This window comes from Conger conger, chromosome 4, assembly GCF_963514075.1.
Source record: "Conger conger chromosome 4, fConCon1.1, whole genome shotgun sequence".
Classification (NCBI taxonomy): domain Eukaryota; kingdom Metazoa; phylum Chordata; class Actinopteri; order Anguilliformes; family Congridae; genus Conger; species Conger conger.
Genome location: NC_083763.1, coordinates 78,287,458 through 78,305,323, shown reverse-complemented (window position 1 = coordinate 78,305,323; position 17,866 = coordinate 78,287,458). Strand labels below are relative to the sequence as shown.

Genomic DNA, 17,866 nt, shown 5'->3' with positions numbered 1-17,866 from the left:
TAATTTAATTATATCACCTAAAATATATTTTATACAGGTTATGTTCGGGATTCTAGCCCGCAATACCTCTTGTGTCCAGTGTGCTAAACATTTTAACAAGGGCATTGATGGTTGGAACCGCTAGATTCAGAGAGTCTAGAGAATGGAAAGCTGTTCAGTCATGCTGATGACCCCTCCGTGTTTGAGGAACAGGGTCACACTCCAGCCCAATAGGTGGCGGTGTTTGCAATTTAACGTTTTAAAAAAGCCGCCAACCAAATCCAAAGAAGAAAAAGCAAACCACATTGCTGGTGAGATCATGTGTGTTTACTTTGAGAAATATTGGCATCACTAATTGTGACATTGAGTCAACGCCATAAGGGTATGGCACTATTGAGCCGACATACATTTTTTCTATAGGACGTTTTCTGGTGATTAGGTGCGTTATGCGAGTTGCGGTGACTCGGTCCATATTTTTTGTACAGTCTATGGTTCGCACACTTTGGTATTTCATCGAATGTAGAGCGTTATCCCGGTAGCTTTAGCACATTCAAAAATTTCTCCAACTTTTCTTTTATGGTTTCGGATATATTTATACTATTTTGACATCCTAAATAGTCAGATAGTATGCGAAGTCGACGTCATTTGTTTACGTCAAATACGGAAATAGCTGAAAAAAGACCGGGAATAGGCGGGAATAATAGGGGAAATTGGTTTAAAGAGATTTTTTTAAATGTAGTTCTGTGCTTTCGGTTACCAAAATAGGAAGAAATCGCGAACTTCCTGTTTATATGATAAACAATGAATTTGAGGTGTATCGTAGACTCCTATATGGCTAAAAGAACCGATTGAACTGTAAAATCTGGAATGATAACAAAGTTAGCTAGCTGTCCTGTTATTACGAACATTTAAAGTTCTTGCGAAATCCTGGACGGTGGCTATACCTTTGGCTATAGTGCCCTAATGATGATGCTTATTATTTATTATTAGATAACTTACCCTGCAATGCCGTTCGCTGTCAATGTACATATTCCTTTTATTGAAATAGAGCCACATAATCTTTCATAATCTGTATGAATGAATTTTGGAAAAACATTGTTTTGAAGCTTTTAAATGACAAGCTAGCACTGGTTGCATGGTCAGCTTGCCTACAATCATTAGTTTTAATGTCATTTTACTCGAGAACTGCGTTGGCTTTCATAATCTACATTTTTAAAGTAAAATGAGACATTAAGAGTAAAATGTGGTATAAACGTTTTTTTCAATGTAAAATGACATGCTAGAATCACTGCTTCATCCCATAGTAGATGCATTTCATATCATTTGAAAGCTTACATTCTGCCTAAAACCTTTATTTCATCGCTGTTATTGTTATTGTTACAAAGTACTAAACTTTTGCACAGGGTCTTTTTCATGTTTATTTTTATTGATTATTTTAGTTTCTTTCTCGTTTGCATGTTGTCTCCGTGTCTGTGTGAGTGAATGGTGTGTGTGCCCTGCGATGGACTGGTGACCTGTCCAGGGAGTATTCCTGCCTTTCGCCCAATGTATGCTGGGATAGGCTCCAGCCCCCCTGCGACCCTGTTCAGGGTTAAGATAATGGATGGATGGATGGAGTTTCTTTTCCTACTGACTCGCCCCAGAATCCTTTGCGGTTTATCCAAATCCGGATAGTAGAGTCAAAATGAATGATGTCACGAAAGCACAACAGAACACCCAGGGGGAATGGGCTCAAGGCAGGCCCGGGTAGCAGGCAGAAGTCATTCAGGCTGAAGCTCTTGTATTGGTAAATGGTTGGCATTTATATAGCGCCTTTATCCAAAGCGCTGTACAATTGATGCTTCTCGTTCACCCATTCATACACACACTCACACACCAACGGCGATTGGCTGCCATGCAAGGCGCCGACCAGCTTGTCTGGAGCATTTGGGGGTTAGGTGTCTTGCTCAGGGACACTTCGACACAGCCCGGGCGGGGGATCAAACCGGCAACCCTCCGACTGCCAGACGACTGCTCTTACTGCCTGAGCCATGTTGCCCCTCGTCGTATTGAAAGGAGCAGTGGATCACCACACAATTCTTTCTGTTGTGCTGCACCATGTGGTCAACTTCAAGGTTTGAGCGCATACGCAGAATGTTCCAACTTTCTCCACTTCTTCATTGTCGTCTGCTGCTGCTTTCTGAGGACCATTGGTCAACCGCCTCTCAGTGTTTCAGCACTGCTTCCTTGGGGGCGTGTCCTTCTTAGCGCTAGAGTGGTGCGGCATACCTGTTTATACCTTTGATTGTGACTGTTGTGGCCTTGGCTCGGAGCAGCGAACAGGCTTCTTGGTCTTGTCTGGATCGAGTTACCATCTTCTCATTTAGATGGGGTAGAGCATCTAGACAAGATGCTCTGGATAAGAGCTAGATGCCTTGTAATGTCATCTACCTGCTGTAGCCTTTCAATGTTCTTGTACAGTTCTGCCAGAGCTGAGTGAAGACAAGACGAGGCACTGGTATGGGTGGATGCTAGCAGGACCTTGAATAGTCCACCCTAATCTGGTCTTCACCGCAGCCAGACCCCCTGGTGGGCCAAAATGAATTGGCTCTGTGGCGATGATCTGTGCTAATCAGGAGGAGGGCTTATGCTTTCAGACTTGGCTGCAAGGGTAGGCCTGTAATCTAGCGATATCATCACTGCATGGGAGCCACAGGGAATTAATGTGCTGAGAGGCTCAGGTGCTATATTCTGGGTATAGTAACTGTTATGAGGCTGTGAAAAGGAGGATATTGTGAAACTGACTGTGGCACCAGGCAACTTCTTGACATCTTGTCTGATGGTCCTTGGGACTAAATCTTCAGCTTTGCCCTGAAGTTCTGGCTCCTTAGCTCTTGCAGGGAGTAAGATAGTTTGTCCGGAACAGTCATTAAGTACTACATTGGTATCCATTGTCTGACCTCCATGCTGTAGAAGAACCCTAATTACCTTCATGAGGACCCAGTTAGAGGTTCTTTGCCTATCAAGGTAGAGTGTCTCTGTGGTGGAATTGTCCTTTTCTCTCTTGTTCACTTCGTGCTAGATTTGGAGGTGTTTCCAGTTGCACGGGCTGCAAGGTTTCTGCTAAGTACACTGTGTTGCCTGCTGTGACTCTCCACATTTCCAGCACCGCTTGTTAATTCGGATCCAATTTGTCACCTGGTCCTTTGTGAATAGCTGAAACTCGGGACACTGACTAAGATAATGGTCGGCGGCATCACGGTAGACACGGTACACTTTTCTCTTGTCTGTTGTGTTTACCGTCTGTGACTGCTTCGCTGGTAGTGTTGAGGAAGCAGGAGGTCAGAAGTCTGGCCAGTTCCAGGCAGGATTGGTAACGGGTCTGGCCTTCTGATCTTTTAAGCGGTCAGACTTTGGAACAGTTTTATCCTGTTCCCCTTTGCTGTGTCTCTGACCTGTGTGATTTTGACACCAGTATTGATACCTGTGTGATCTTTTACATTACATTACATTGATCTTGACACCAGGATTCAAACCTAAGCCACTAGGCTAAATCTAGTAATGTGTTGGGTGTCTGGAGAATCCATGATGGCAGCGATCATCTGTTGGGCCAATTTATGTGGCCACCCAAACTTCTCGGTCCGTGCTTCCATGGAATCTGGCAAGGGCGTGACTGAATTGAGGTATGAATCTGCAACTAAACGCGTCTCCTCTAGCTTCAGGTGATCCACAAGCACCTGGTACTTGAAAAGCTCTGTTGCATCTGGTGGGTTACCAAGGGCTAACTTCAGGCGGGCAAACTCACTCTGGTTCTTTTTGACGAAATTTGGATTGACTGGGGCATCCAGGGGTGGTAATGATACTGATCAGAAGGGTGAGGCTGAGGGATAGGTGGCACTAGTGCATTGATAATCTGCTGATGCTGATGGTGTGGGGCATGAAGGTCCTGAAGAGGTGGTTACTGGCTGGATACCAGGGGTGCTTGGTATCATCTCTCCCCACAGCATTGAGTCGCCTCAGTACAGAAATCTGATGCAGCTTTTCATGAATTCAGCCAAACACAATCTTGCACGCATCTAGCCTGGGTTTCCCTGAGAGTTGACAGATTTCCTCTAATTGCACGGCCGCCAGACAATTACAGTGGAGACTGCAATTATATTTTTACCTGAGGAAATTAAATTAGGAAAATTAAGCACTTAAGGAGAGATATAAATACAATTACAATGCTGTCTGTTTGTGGAATTTTGTCTTTCAGGATTGAGCCGTCCCGGTTGTGAGCTGGTGCAAGCAGGTGCTTTCTTTAGTTCTTTCTAAGTTGAAATGTTCATTTGACTGCACAGGGTCTTTACTCTCTTCTCAGAAACTCATCACTCTGTGACCAACTGTCTCCTCTATTCTTTCCTCCCTTTAGAATATTGGATTCCACAGAGCTCTCTGAAGCAAATGGCCAATCAGAGTCTGTGCTTCAGTCTCTAAGAGCTTCAAGCCCCGCCTCTTCAGGTGAAGACATGAAGACAGAACCTGTGATGGACAGCGCAGATTACACAGGGCTGGAGCTCAGATCCTGTCTGATTAAAAGTGAAGACGCAGAGGAGAGTATAGAGGGGAAGAATGGATGTGGGATGAGCAGGGAGGAAGAACTCATTCTCTCCAACATAAAGGAAGAGGAGGAGGAAGGTGGGGAGAGGCGGAGGGAGGAGGTGAAGACGAAGGATGGTGTGAAAGATGAAGAGCTTGCGGGATATGAATGGAAAGAAGAAGAGAGGAATGGAGATGAAATGATACAAAATAGAGTGCTGAAACAAGATGAACGACCAGACTGCAAGGAACAAGAAGATGAGGGCTTGTCCCCGAAAGTCACTTCCTGTCTGTTCACACAGCCGAGAGTGCCCTCTCCCAGATCTCCTGTCATCTCCTCCAGTAAAGGTAATGCAGGTGAAAAATCATTTCCTGTTTGCTGTTCCTTTGGAGCATTGGCCATCGAGCTATTCCCTTCCACAATGCTAATGTCATGTAATTGGTAACATCCTTTGCAACCATTCTGGCAACACTAGATGTTTTCTCACCATACATTTCATTTATGACACCTCCCATGGTGACAATCCTTTATCTTCTTAGTCTGATTGACAATATTAAAGTACTTTGTAATACAAATGTTGACATACACCTCCAGAAACAACTATTTGACTTGTCAACTGTTCAATCACATCCCTGAAGGGATGTCAGTATATCTCTTGTCCTTCTCTTCCTACAGGGCGGTCTGGGGTGTTTGGCTGCTCCCAGTGCCCATTCACTCACCTGGAAGAAGTGAAGCTTCACCAGCACGTTGAGAAGGTGCACCCAGAGGAGCACAGCAGGATTCTGAGATCTGGAGGAAACAGAGCAGAGAAGCCACTGCTTCCCAGCAGCACACATCAGCACCCCACACCCCCTAAAACACTCCCCACCCCAACACAGGCCCACACAGGCACTGCAGGGGCCCACACCTGCTCCCACTGTGGGAAGAGCTTCAGGCGTAAGTCAATCTTGACTGCACATGAGCGAATTCATACAGGAGAGCGCCCCTACCACTGTTCCCAGTGTGGAAAGAGCTTCAGGTCTGTATCGCATGTGAGAGCTCATGAACGAATTCACACAGGGGAATGTCCCTTTCAGTGTTCAAAGTGCGGTAGGAGCTTCGGTGACTCGAGCAGTCTTGCACTCCAGCGGACTCGTACAGGGGAGCACCCTTTACGCTGCACCCAGTGTGGGAAGGGCTTCAGATCAGAATTAGACCTGAAAGTCCACGAGTGTGTTCATACAGAAGAGCGCCTATACCACTGCTCCCAGTGTTGGAAGGGCTTCAGGTCTGCATCACAGGTGAGTGGCCACGCTCAAATTCATACCCCAGAACTTCCTTACAACTGCTCTCATTGTTGGAAGCGCTTCAGAACCAAATCAAACCTGACGACACACGAGCGAGTTCACACAGGGGAATGTCCCTATCAGTGTTCAGAGTGCGGTAGGAGCTTCAGTCACTCGGGCAGTCTTGCGGTACACCTGCTGACTCACACAGGAGAGCGCCCTTACCACTGCGCCCAGTGTGGGAAGCGCTTCAGAGCTAAATCAAAACTGATAATGCATGAGCGAATTCATACAGGAGAGTTCCCATACCAGTGCTCCCAGTGTGGGAAAAGCTTCAGGCAGTCAGGTAATCTGAAAATACACCAGCGGACTCATACTGGAGTTACGCCATACCGCTGCCCCCAGTGCGGGAAGAACTTCAGTGCACGATTACGCCTGAAAACGCATGAGCATGCGCATAGAGGAGAGTACCTGTACCACTGCTCTTACTGTAGGAAGGGCTTCAGATCAAAATCCTGCCTGACGGTACACCAGCGAACTCATACCGGACAGCGCCCATTCCACTGCTCCCAGTGTGGGAAGAGCTTCAGTCAGTCTGGTTCTCTGAAAGTACACCAGCGCATTCATACAGAAGAGGGCCCATACCGCAGATTCCATTACCCATTCTGCTGCTTCCAGTGCGGGATAGGCTTCACTGAGTCTTCCACTTTGATTGAGCACCAGCAAAACTGTACAGAAGAGTTCCCACCCCTCAGCTCCTAGAATGGAAAGGGCTTCACTCAATCCAGCCAGCTGATGACGCATCAGTGATATTGCATAGGAGAGCTCAGTCATAAAGCTGATGACCCATCAGTGATATTGCATAGGAGAGCTCAGTCCAGGTAGCTGATGACATTACATTACATTACATTATTGGCATTTGGCAGACACTCTTATCCAGAGTGACATACAGTTGATTAGAATAAGCAGGTGACAATCCTCCCCAGGAGCAATGCAGGGTTAAGGGCCTTGCTCAAGGGCCCAACGGCTGTGCGGATCTTATTGTGGCTACACCAGGGATCGAACCACTGACCTGACCCAGGCATGTACCTTAACCACTACGCTACAGGCCGCCCTATGTGCCACATGACCCATCAGTGATATTTCATTGGGGATTTTAAGGTGTTATAAAAACACTGAAAGTATCAAAATGCACCGTTCCCAAATAAATCCGCAGAATCCGTATGAAGAAAATCTGCATTTACACAAACCTTTTGGAAAAGTTGTAACGTCCCTACGATACGCTCGTCTGCTTCAGCGTGACCCACTCTGTAACTGAAACTAATCCAGTCGCTCGGCACAGACAGCGTTCAGTTAGCTGGAGCGAGCCAGCCAATCAGAACAGAAGTTCATTGATATCAATGAGCCTTAAAGACACAGTCACTGAAACGGCCTGTTGTTGGTGAAGCTCATGAGAGGTGCTGGAGAATGGGCATCTAAAACTGGATAGAGATCGTTTTGGTACTTAAAACCACACAAACGTCTTCCTATGGATATCTGAGCCTAAAATATAACACTAAAATAAACACTGAAAAATGGTGGGTTGTGTTGCAGTTGGTTCTGGAGCCTTGAAGAAGGATTTTCCTTTTTATGTTTGTGGTGGTTCTGTGGTTGTGTGCATTTTGCTTGTTTCCAGTTGTTTCTGCTGTGCTTATAGTGGAAGAGGGCAAAGCATTGGCCTGGCCTTCTCTTCTGGTAATCTCAATTAATGTCTTGTTTCATACCTTCTGTTTTGTAAAGACGTTCTGATACTATGTTCAGTAAAGAATGTTTGATTTCAATGAATTTGTCTTTTATTGTATGATGATTTAAATTATTTAATCATAAAATCTGAATTTGAGTTTGTTTTGACTTCCACCAGACTACCCTAGACTTACTCATTGAATTTAATTTAATTGATACTTCTTATTTTCAATCATGAAATTATATTAGGTATAATATTTTATACAGATAAAGTTTGGGATTCTAGCACGCAATACGTCTTGTGTCCAGTGTGCTGAACATTTTAACAAGGGCATTGATGGTTGGAACCGCTACATTCAGAAAATAAACACAAACAGCTCCTAGAATGGAAAGCGCTTCACTCGGTCCAGCCAGCTGAAGACCCCTCCGTGACTGAGGAACAGGATCACACTCCTGTGCAGTAGGTGGCGGTGTATGCAATTTAAAGTTTGTTCACGCCGCCAACTAAATCCAAAGAAGAAGAAGAAAAAAACAAAACATTCTGCTCCTAAGACCTTTGTCGGTGTTTATAGTGGGAGTGTTGGCATCGCGAATTGTGACACTGAATGAACGCCATAAGGATACGGCTTTATTGATCCGATATCGGATTCGTATCATCTTTTGGGACGTTTTCCGGCGATTGGTGAGTAGGCGCGATATGCAAGTTACACATGCTGTCCAGTAGGTGCAGTGTGTGTATATAGGGGGACCGTGTATTACCCACAAGAGTGTCTTAAATTTGCACTGTTGTTTCACAGACACCAGTTTAATGTAGTCCTAGACTAAATCCAACTTAATGGAGATTCTCCTTGCAAAAATCTGTTCAGTTCAGGACTGAGGTTAATCCATGAAACCGGCCCGCTCTTTCTTCTTTCTTTTTTTTGTTGTTGTCTGAAACACTTTTTAAATAGTTTGGTGCGATATGCAGTAATGGTAATTCTTGTTATGTGTATTATTCCATCTCGCAGATTAGCAGACGCTCTTTTCCAGAGCGACTTGCACGGATTCGTATTTGGATGATTATTTTTTACAGCTGGGTGGTGTTTAGAATAAACTCAGGTTAAATAGAACAACGTCATGGCAACGTCATTTGTTTACGTCAAAGACGGAAGTGGTTGCGAAAAGACCGGCGGGAATAATTGGGAAAACTGGCTTAAATTGTTTTGTAAAATTGGGAATAATCGAAAGCGGTAACTTCATATTTATAGGATACCTAACGAAAAAAATGAATTGAGGATTATCGTCGACTCCTATTTGGATGAAAGCCAAATGAACGGTGGACATGATCTGAAATAATAACAAAGCCAGCTAACATTAGCTCATGTTATTACCAGTTCTTCCGAAATACTGGACTGTATGCTAATATACTTAATGATTATTATTATTATTAATTATTTTATCTTTCCCAGCAATGCAGTTCACTGTCAATGTACATATTCGCTTTTATCTTAGTAGAACAATATCTTTGCTTTAATAATCGGTATGCTAAATTAATTCATTAATGCTAAATTCAGTAAAAACATGTAGTTTGAAGCATGTATGTGTAAAAATGACAAGCTAGCACCCGTACCATGTTCAGCTCGACACCAGTCACATAGGCTAACTGCTTTCCCTGCTATGAGCCAAATGTATTTTTTACTCAAGAACTGCTTTGGCTTTCATAATCTGCATGTCTTTAAAACAATCTTTTTTATATTTTTTTATTTTTAAACCTAAATGACAAGCCAGAACCATGGGCTTAATCCCACAGTAGATGCATTCGGTATCTTTTGAAAGCTTACATTGGGCCTGAAATCTTTCAGTCTCATTGAGAGCAAAGTCTATTCAGGGAAACCCTGTTCTCAAACAAAACATTTCTAAAAACATTATATTGTAATTGTAACATTGAATAGGTTTACAGTAGCTAGTAAAACCTATGAATGACGATGTGAAATTGAGATCCCAACCATAACAGCTATCCATTTAGAAAGAAGGCTTGCAACCAAGCAAGGCCATTATATCAAGCCTGATGGAGGGCAACCTTTTTAATAACATTACATGATCCACCTTATCAAAAGCCTTTGGCCTGATCAATGAATAGGGCTGCACAGATTATTATCTAATGCAGGAACACATTCATAACCAAGGAAGCTGCTTTAATGGTAAGAAAGCAGACTGTTCTTTATGACTGATTCTAAAATCTTAGCCAGGCAGGACAATTTAGAGATGGCCAAGAGTGATACACTGAACTGGCACAATCAATATGGACAAATTAAAAGTTCTTGTAACTATTGTGCAACCAACGGGCTGCAATGTGCAAAAGGTTTGCGACTCAGTGGATTTCTTTATATCTGTGTGTTGCTATTCTCATAGGACCTCCCTGACTGTAGTCCCTCTTTTCACTAGTAAGCTTGTACAGTGGGAGCAATAATTATTTGATCCCTTGCTGATTTTGTAGGTTTGCCCACTTACAAAGAATGGAACCGTGTAGAATTTTAATCATAGGTACATTTAGGACAATAGGACTTAATACTTGGTGGAGAAACCTTTGTTGGCAAGCAGAGGTCAGACGTTTGTTGAAGTTTTTCACCAGGTTTGCACAGATCTTGGGAGGGATTTTGCAGATCCTCTCCAAATCCTTAAGGTTCCGAGGCTGTCGCTTGGCAACTCGAAGCTTCAGCTCCCTCCACAGATTTTTGATGGGATTTAGGTCTGGAGACTGGCTAGGCCACTCCAAGACCTTAATATGCTTCTTTTTGAGCCACCCCTTTATTGCCTTGGCCGTATGTTTTGGGTCATTGTCATGTTGTCATGTCATCCACGACCCATTTTCAGTGCTCTCACTGAGGGAAGGTGGTTGTCGTCCAAAATTTCCTGAGACATGGCCCCATTCATCCTCCCCTCGATACGGTGAAGTCGTCCTGTCCCCTTAGCTGAGAAACACCCCCAAAGCATAAGGTTTCCACCTCCATGCTTCACAATGGGGATGGTGTTCTTGGGGTTGTACTCAGCATTTCTCTTCCTCCAAACACGGCGAGTTGAGTTGATGCCAAATAGCTCTATTTTGGTCTCATCTGACCACATCACCTTCTCCCAAGCCTCCTCTGGATCATCCAGGTGTTCTTTGGCAAACTTCAGACGGGCCTGTACATGTGCCTTCTTCAGCAGAGGAACCTTGCGCGTGCAGCAGGATTTTAATCCTTCATGGTGTAGTGTGTTACTGATGGTTCTCTTCATGACTGTGGTCCCAACTGCCTTCAGGTCATTAACAAGCTTCTCCTGTGTAGTACTGGGCTGATCCCTGACCTTTCTCATGATCATTGATATCCCACGAGGCAAAATCTTGCATGGAGCCCCAGACCGAGGGAGATTGGCGGTGACTTTGTGTTTCTTCCATTTTCTAATAATTGCTCCAACAATTGTTAACTTCTCACCAAGCTGCTTGCTTAATTTCTTGTAGCCCATCCCAGCCTTGTGCAGGTCTACAATTTTGTCCCTGATGTCCTTAGACAGCTCCTTTGTCTTGGCCATGGTGGAAACGTTGGAATCTGATTGATTGTGTGGACAGGTGTCTTTTATACAGCTACATAACGATGTAACGAGTTGACACAGGTGTTTTGGGCAATGAGTTGAGATTAGGAGTGCTTCTTAATGGAAAACTAACTGGTCTGTGGGAGCCAGAATTATTGCTGATTGATAGGGGATCAAATACTTATTTCATGAAAAAATACGATAATAAATTTATAAAATGATTTGGCATTTAAAGAACCGGCAACCCTCTGACTGCCAGACGACTGCTCTTACTGCCTGAGCCATGTCGCCCCCATGCATGTGGTGGAGTACAGAGTCAAAAGAGCATAAATCATACTGCTATCCAAATACTTACAGACTGTATTGTATAGTCACATCTATCAATCATTTCTAGCCTCTCGGAAAATATCACTGCAATTGTTTTACTGTAGTAGTCAAAAAGCTCAGTAGCCCTTGTACCATAGCAGAAAATGCCTTATTACATTGTGTTTGGCCAAATTAATGAAAAGAGTAATCTCAAAAACATCTGGCCTAGGTATCTCCTCTAATCTGAAATGTTGCATGACCGCAATTCAATAACAATTCTATTTTCATTGAGGAAATTCAATTTGGAAATTAAGCTCTTCAGGAGAGAAGTAAATACTGCAGCAATGCTGCCTGTTTGTGGGACTTTGTTTCTTTCAGCCCTCAAATGGGTTTAAAAAATGCTTTATTTTGTTCTTTATAACTTAAAATATTGCGTAAGGTTTTTACTCTCTTTTCAGAAACTATTTACTCTAAGAAAGGTGACTGTTTACCTGTATCTTAGTTGTGCGCACTGGTCCTATTCAGGGAAAAACACTGTCCCATCAGCCCTCAGCAGTCAGAAGATTGGATCCCCGGTTTTGGCACCAAATGTTGAGGAAATATTTTTTTGTCGCTTTTCCTCCTCGTCCCTTTTACGTGGGTGAAGTTGTATTGGCAGCAATGATGTTGAAGAAGCACTCAGAGTCAATAGTTGCCCATTACAAATCTTTAGTTTAAAATAAAACTGTGTGTGGGGAATCTGTGTGCTCCATGCAAGAAGCTTCAAGAGACCAGAGAATTCCAAAGTAACAGTAGGAAGTATCCTAGTCTTTATGCATTATAGCTAACCAATCATTTGTCATATAACATCACATTGTCTCTCTTAACCCGCCTTAATATTTTCTGTCACTCTTTATGAAAGCTGAGCTGTCTTAACCTTTCGCCTCTATAATGACGCAGGCAAATTGGGCTGGTGATCACTAACTCAAAACATTTCTCTGCAAAGACCCACATCGCTTGGACTGCATCACTTAGTCAAAACAGGTTGTATCCAATGGCATGGTTTGTAAACACCTGATTAAGTGTTCTCTGCACTTTCGTTAAACAAACTCTGTGTGTTTGGACAGACAAACAGTTCTAATTACTCATGCTGACTTATTCACTTATTCTCAATTCTAACCATTTCAGTTTTAATAACAGCATTTAAATCAAACTTCATCATTATTCTAAACATTCCTGGTTTTCAATAAGAGCATTTTGATCAAACTTCAACACCAACTGTCTCCTCTATTTTTTCCTCCTTTTAGATTTGTGGATTCCACAGCTCACTGTGGATTGAGCCGTCCCGGTTGTGAGCTGGTGCAAGCAGGTGCTTTCTTTAGTTCTTTCTAAGTTGAAATGTTAATTTGACTGCACAGGGTCTTTACTCTCTTCTCAGAAACTCATCACTCTGTGACCAACTGTCTCCTCTATTCTTTCCTCAGAGCTCTCTGAAGCAAATGGCCAATCAGAGTCTGTGCTTCAGTCTTTAAGCGCTTTAAGCCCCGCCTCTTCAGGTGAAGACAGAACCTGTGATGGACAGCACAGATTACACAGGGCTGGAGCTCAGATCCTGTTTGATTAAAAGTGAAGACGCAGAGGAGAGTATAGAGAGGAAGAATGGATGTGGGATGAGCAGGGAGGAAGAACTCATTCTCTCCAACATAAAGGAAGAGGAGGAGGAAGGTGGGGAGAGGCAGAGGGAGGAGGTAAAGACGGAGGATGGTGTGAAAGATGAAGAGGTTGCGGGATATGAATGGAAAGAAGAAAAAGTGCTGAAACAAGATGGACTACCAGACTGCAAGGAACAAGAAGATGAGGGCTTGTCCGTTACTTCCTGTCAGGTCCAACAGCCTAGATTGCCCTCCCCTAGCTCTCCTGTCATCTCCTCCAGTAAAGGCAATGCAGGTAAAGAATAATTTCCTGTTTGCTGTTCTATTGGAGCGTTGTTCAGTTAACAATAGCGTCCAGCCACAAAACTAGGGTTAGACATTCCAAGACTAATGTTATGGGTCAGTTCAAGTGCTCCGAAGTTGAATAGGAGCACGCTGATTTATCCCAATTGGTTGACATCCTCCTGAATTATTTTAGCATTCAGCAAACTACAAATTTCAGAAGTGAATGCACCATATACTCTGGTTTAATGTCAGCCATCGAACCATTCCCTTCCACAATGCTAATGTCATGTAATTGGTAACATCCTTTGCAACCATTCTGGCAACACTAGATGTTTTCTCACCATACATTTCATTTATGACACCTCCCATGGTGAAAATCCTTTATCTTCTTGGTCTGATTGACAATATTAAAATACTTAGTAATACAAATGTTGACATACACCTCCATAAACAACTATTTGACTACTCAACCATTCAGTCACATCCCTCATGAGGATGTTGGTATATCTCTTGTCCTTCTCTTCCTACAGGGCAGTCTGAGGTGTTTGGCTGCTCCCAGTGCCCATTCGCTCACCTGGAAGAAGTGAAGCTTCACCAGCACGTTGAGAAGGTGCACCCAGAGGAGCACAGCAGGGTTCTGAGATCTGGAGGAAACAGAGAAGAGAAGCCACTGTCTCCCAGCAGCACACATCAGCACCCCACACCCCCTAAAGCACTCCCCACCCCAACACAGGCCCACACAGGCACTGCAGGGGCCCACACCTGCTCCCACTGTGGGAAGCGCTTGAGATATAAATCAGACCTGACAAAACATGAGCGAACTCATACAGGAGAGCGCCCCTACTGCTGCTCCCAGTGTGGGAAGGGCTTCAAATCAAAATTAATCCTGAAAAAGCATGAGTGTGCCCATACAGGAGATTACCCTTACCATTGCTCCCAATGTGGGAAGGGCTTCATATGTAAATCACACATGGCAATACATGTGCAAACTCATACAGGAGAGCGCCCATACCACTGCTCCCAGTGTGGAAAGAGCTTCAAATCAAAATTAGGCCTGAAAACACATGAGTGTGTCCATACAGGACAACGCCCATACCACTGCTCCCAGTGTGGGAAAGGCTTTATATCTAAATCACACTTGGCAATACACGAGCAAATTCATACAGGAGAGCGCCCATACCACTGCTCCCACTGTGGGAAGAGCTTCAAATCTAAATCACACATGGCAATACATGAGCGAAGTCACACAGGAAAGCACCCATACCACTGTTCGCAGATTAGGAAGACCTCCAGATCTACATCATACCTGACAACACACGAGCAAACGCATATAGGAGAACGCCCATATCACTGCTTCCACTGTGGGAAGGGCTTCATATCTAAATCACACTTGGCAACACATGAACAGATTCATCCAGAAGAACACCCATACAACTTTTCCCAGAGTGGGAAAAGCTTCAAATCAAAATTAGACCTGACAACTCACGAGTGTACCCATACAGAAGAGCGCCTATACCACTGCTCCCACTGTGGGAAGGGCTTCCGCTCTGCATCGCAAGTAAGAGCCCACGCTCAAATTCACACAACAGAACTTCCTTACGGCTGCGCTCAGTGTGGGAAGAGCTTCAGAACGAAATCAAAACTGACGACACACGAGCGGATTCACACGGGAGAGCGCCCGTACCAGTGCTCCGAGTGTGGGAAGAGCTTCAGGCAGTCGAGTTCTCTGAGCGTGCACCAGCGCAGAGTCCACCGGCAGATTCGTACCGAGGAGGGCCTGCCCCACAGACTTCATACAGGACATTACCCATTCTGCTGCTTCCAGTGCGGGATGGGCTTCACCGAGTCTTCCGCTTTGATTGAGCACCAGCAAAACTGTACAGAAGAGTTCCCACCCCTCAGCTCCTAGAATGGAAAGGGCTTCACTCAATCCAGCCAGCTGATGACGCATCAGTGATATTGCATAGGAGAGCTCAGTCCAGCCAGCTGATGACCCATCAGTGATATTGCATAGGGGAGCTCAGTCACACCACTCAAGACCCATCTGCAGGGGCATTACCTTGCTATCAGTTCAGTTAGTTGGAGTTAGCCAGTCAGTCAGAACTGAGGTTTGTTTAAAGACACAATCACTAACAGCCGGTTCTATACATAGCTGTTGGTAAAGCTCATGAGAGGTGCTGGAGAATGGGAATGTAAAATTAAGGATTGCGTAGGTAACCCAGGTTCTATGAATGAAGGTCAACAAAAAGGTCAAGCCTCGCAGAGGTTTGGCTGTTTGGAGAAATGAACCACTCCCCCCACCTGCGTGGAATCATACCCAACAAATACAGGTGAGAGTCCGCCAGGGCAAGGCCAAGGGAGTCCAGGGCCACCCTTCTCGGGAACAAATCACACCCTGACCTGAGACCGCTTGTCTGGTCTGGCCAGGAGACGCCAGGGGAATACAAGCAGCTCTGCCAGCCAGGACTGATGGGGCCAGTCTGGGGCCACCAGCAGCACCCTGGCCCGCACCACTGGCAGAAGAGGGAAGGGAGGGAGCGTAGGGAAGGGCCCGGGGCCACATGTACGCAAGGGCATCCACCCCCAACGTCCCTCTGGGACTCACCACTGAATACCACCAGGAATAAAGTGTGGTTTTGTGAGAGGCGAAGAGGGCCGCCTGAGCCTCCCCTGGAACAGGCCCAGATGGCCAGCACAATGTCTGGGTGGAACCACTATTCCCCTGGAAGGGGACCTTCCCTGGACAGTAGATCAGCTGCCACATCGTCCTTCCCTGGCAGATACATCGCACTCAGTGACTCCCTGTGAGCATGTGCCCACAGAAGAAGCTTGCATGCCCTGCTGTGAAGCGACGGAGTGCATCCCACCTTGGTGGTTGATGTACGAAACCACCATGGGATTTGTCTGTCCGGATGACAGACGGGCTTCTCTTGGGTCTTTGGCAGGAACTACTCCAAAAGTTTGAAACACCGCCTCCAACTCCAGCAGGTTTGCATGAACTCCTCTCCAGGAGGGTCTCCACAGGTCTCAGACTAGCGCTCTGCCCCGTCCCTTGGGACGGTAGGAACAATACCCGGAAACCGCAGAGGTTTGCTTTTGGATTTGAGCCTCTACCCAGATTCCAGGGTGCTGAGTGCCCATGGAGACTGGGTAAACTGAAGCCAATGAAACGGGTGTTGAGGCGTCAAGCATAAAGCCAGACAACCGTCAGCGACGGCCTTTTGCTGCGAAAAGAGATCCCAAACCGCCCCGCCTAAAACCGGCCAGGGCCCAAGGCCAGAGGTTCGCTGTGAGCCCAAAGGGACCGGGCCCTGTGCAACTACACGGCCCCAGCAGTACCGCCCTGAAGGTTTGGCTATAGGCATGGCTAGTGCCAACTGCACCGAACACATCAGCTCCCTGGTCCCACAATACTGCTCCAAAGCTGCCTCCGATAGGGACCACTGGACCTGGGACTGCATTAACGTCCTGCACAGCCAGATTAGATTGGGCCAGCCTGGACTTAGACTTCCCAGGAGCCTGGGCATGCGTACTAGCCCCCTCGATCCACAAATGCACCCTTTCCTGGCACTAGGAGTAGTGGAGGACAGGTCCTGGAACAAGCCCTCCAAATACTCCAGCAAGATGGATCTGGAGCAGGCAAGCCTCACTGCTATAGCAGAGGACTGATAGGCCTTACGCAACTGATTATCAGTTGCCATGCAACGCCTGACAGGGTGGATCACATCGTAACCAGCTTTCACAATTGCTCCTGCCAGCAGGACCTGAGGAGCTGTAGTGATCCCATCGGTCTCTCCAGGTCGGCCAGCTCGGACCGTGGGAGGTTAGCACGCTCACCCTGACGCACTAACCTTCCTGAGGGGAGAGGCGCCTCTCAGTAAAACCCGGGAGAAGAGGTTATACTCGACAATTCTAGCTCTCAAGAAGAGAAACCAAGACATACCGCAAAACGGAGCTAACTTTTCTTCTAAACGATTCAACAAAGTGGTCCCGAAGAGCACACTGTCTCGCAGGCCACTCGGGAGGAAAAAAAGAGAATGAGCTGGCGGACTCTCACCTGAATTTGTAAGGTATGATTCCACGCAGGTGGGGGGAGTGGTTAATTTGTTACTCTTGTCTACTAACTGCTCAACCTCAGCAAGGCTTGACCTATATGATGACGTGTTGACCGATACGAAATACAACTGGCTTGAGATTGTTTTTGGTACTACAACAAAGCCTTCTTATGTATAATAGGACCTAAAATAAAACAATTGAAAATAAAAAATATGGGACCTTTAAGATGGCCACAGGAAAAAGGTGGGTTGTGTTGTAGTTTGTTCTGGAGCCTTGAAGAAGGATTTTACTTTTTGTGTTTGTGGTGGTTCCTTGGTTATGTGCATTTTGCTTGTTTCCAGTTTTTCCTGTTGTGCTGAACATGGACATGGTCCATTATCTTCTGTTTTGAAAGTAGTAATCCTACATTCAATAAAAAAGTATGATTTAAATGAATCATTATAATTGTCTGCTTATTTCATTAAATTACATTACTTAATCTTAAAATCTGATTTAGAGTTTCTTTTCACATGGTT

At 45.2% G+C, this 17,866-nt stretch overlaps 2 protein-coding genes across 7 annotated transcripts; both read left to right on the top strand.

Moving 5' to 3' along the window:
• Positions 1–195: 195 nt before the first annotated feature.
• LOC133125997 (zinc finger protein ZFP2-like) lies at positions 196–17,782 on the top strand. Of its 6 annotated transcripts, XR_009708494.1 has the most exons (5): positions 310–418; positions 4,214–4,249; positions 4,370–4,893; positions 5,213–6,683; positions 15,278–17,782. XR_009708494.1 is itself a non-coding variant. In XM_061237769.1 (4 exons), exons 3-4 carry the CDS (start codon positions 4,467–4,469, stop codon positions 6,562–6,564), a joined length of 1,779 nt encoding a protein of 592 aa, XP_061093753.1. In that variant the 5' UTR covers positions 196–290; positions 4,214–4,249; positions 4,370–4,466; the 3' UTR covers positions 6,565–7,583. The 6 variants fall into 6 exon arrangements, 5 of the variants coding, with proteins under 5 accessions (XP_061093753.1, XP_061093755.1, XP_061093754.1 ...); XM_061237769.1 differs by lacking the exons at positions 310–418; positions 15,278–17,782 and adding an exon at positions 196–290 and having other exon boundaries at positions 5,213–7,583; XM_061237771.1 differs by lacking the exons at positions 310–418; positions 15,278–17,782 and adding an exon at positions 254–300 and having other exon boundaries at positions 5,213–7,583.
• LOC133125998 (zinc finger protein ZFP2-like) lies at positions 12,846–17,782 on the top strand. Its single transcript, XM_061237774.1, has 2 exons — positions 12,846–13,305; positions 13,826–17,782. Exons 1-2 carry the CDS (start codon positions 12,933–12,935, stop codon positions 15,202–15,204), a joined length of 1,752 nt encoding a protein of 583 aa, XP_061093758.1. The 5' UTR covers positions 12,846–12,932; the 3' UTR covers positions 15,205–17,782.
• Positions 17,783–17,866: the final 84 nt, after the last annotated feature.

Coding starts and splice junctions, on each gene's coding strand:
- LOC133125998 (XM_061237774.1), top strand. CDS start 12,933: ATGGACAGCACAGATTACACAGGGCTGGAGCTCAGATCCTGTTTGATT. Junction 13,306..13,825: donor CTCCAGTAAAGGCAATGCAG/GTAAAGAATAAT, acceptor CTCTTCCTACAG/GGCAGTCTGAGGTGTTTGGC.
- LOC133125997 (XM_061237769.1), top strand. CDS start 4,467: ATGAAGACAGAACCTGTGATGGACAGCGCAGATTACACAGGGCTGGAG. Junction 4,894..5,212: donor CTCCAGTAAAGGTAATGCAG/GTGAAAAATCAT, acceptor CTCTTCCTACAG/GGCGGTCTGGGGTGTTTGGC.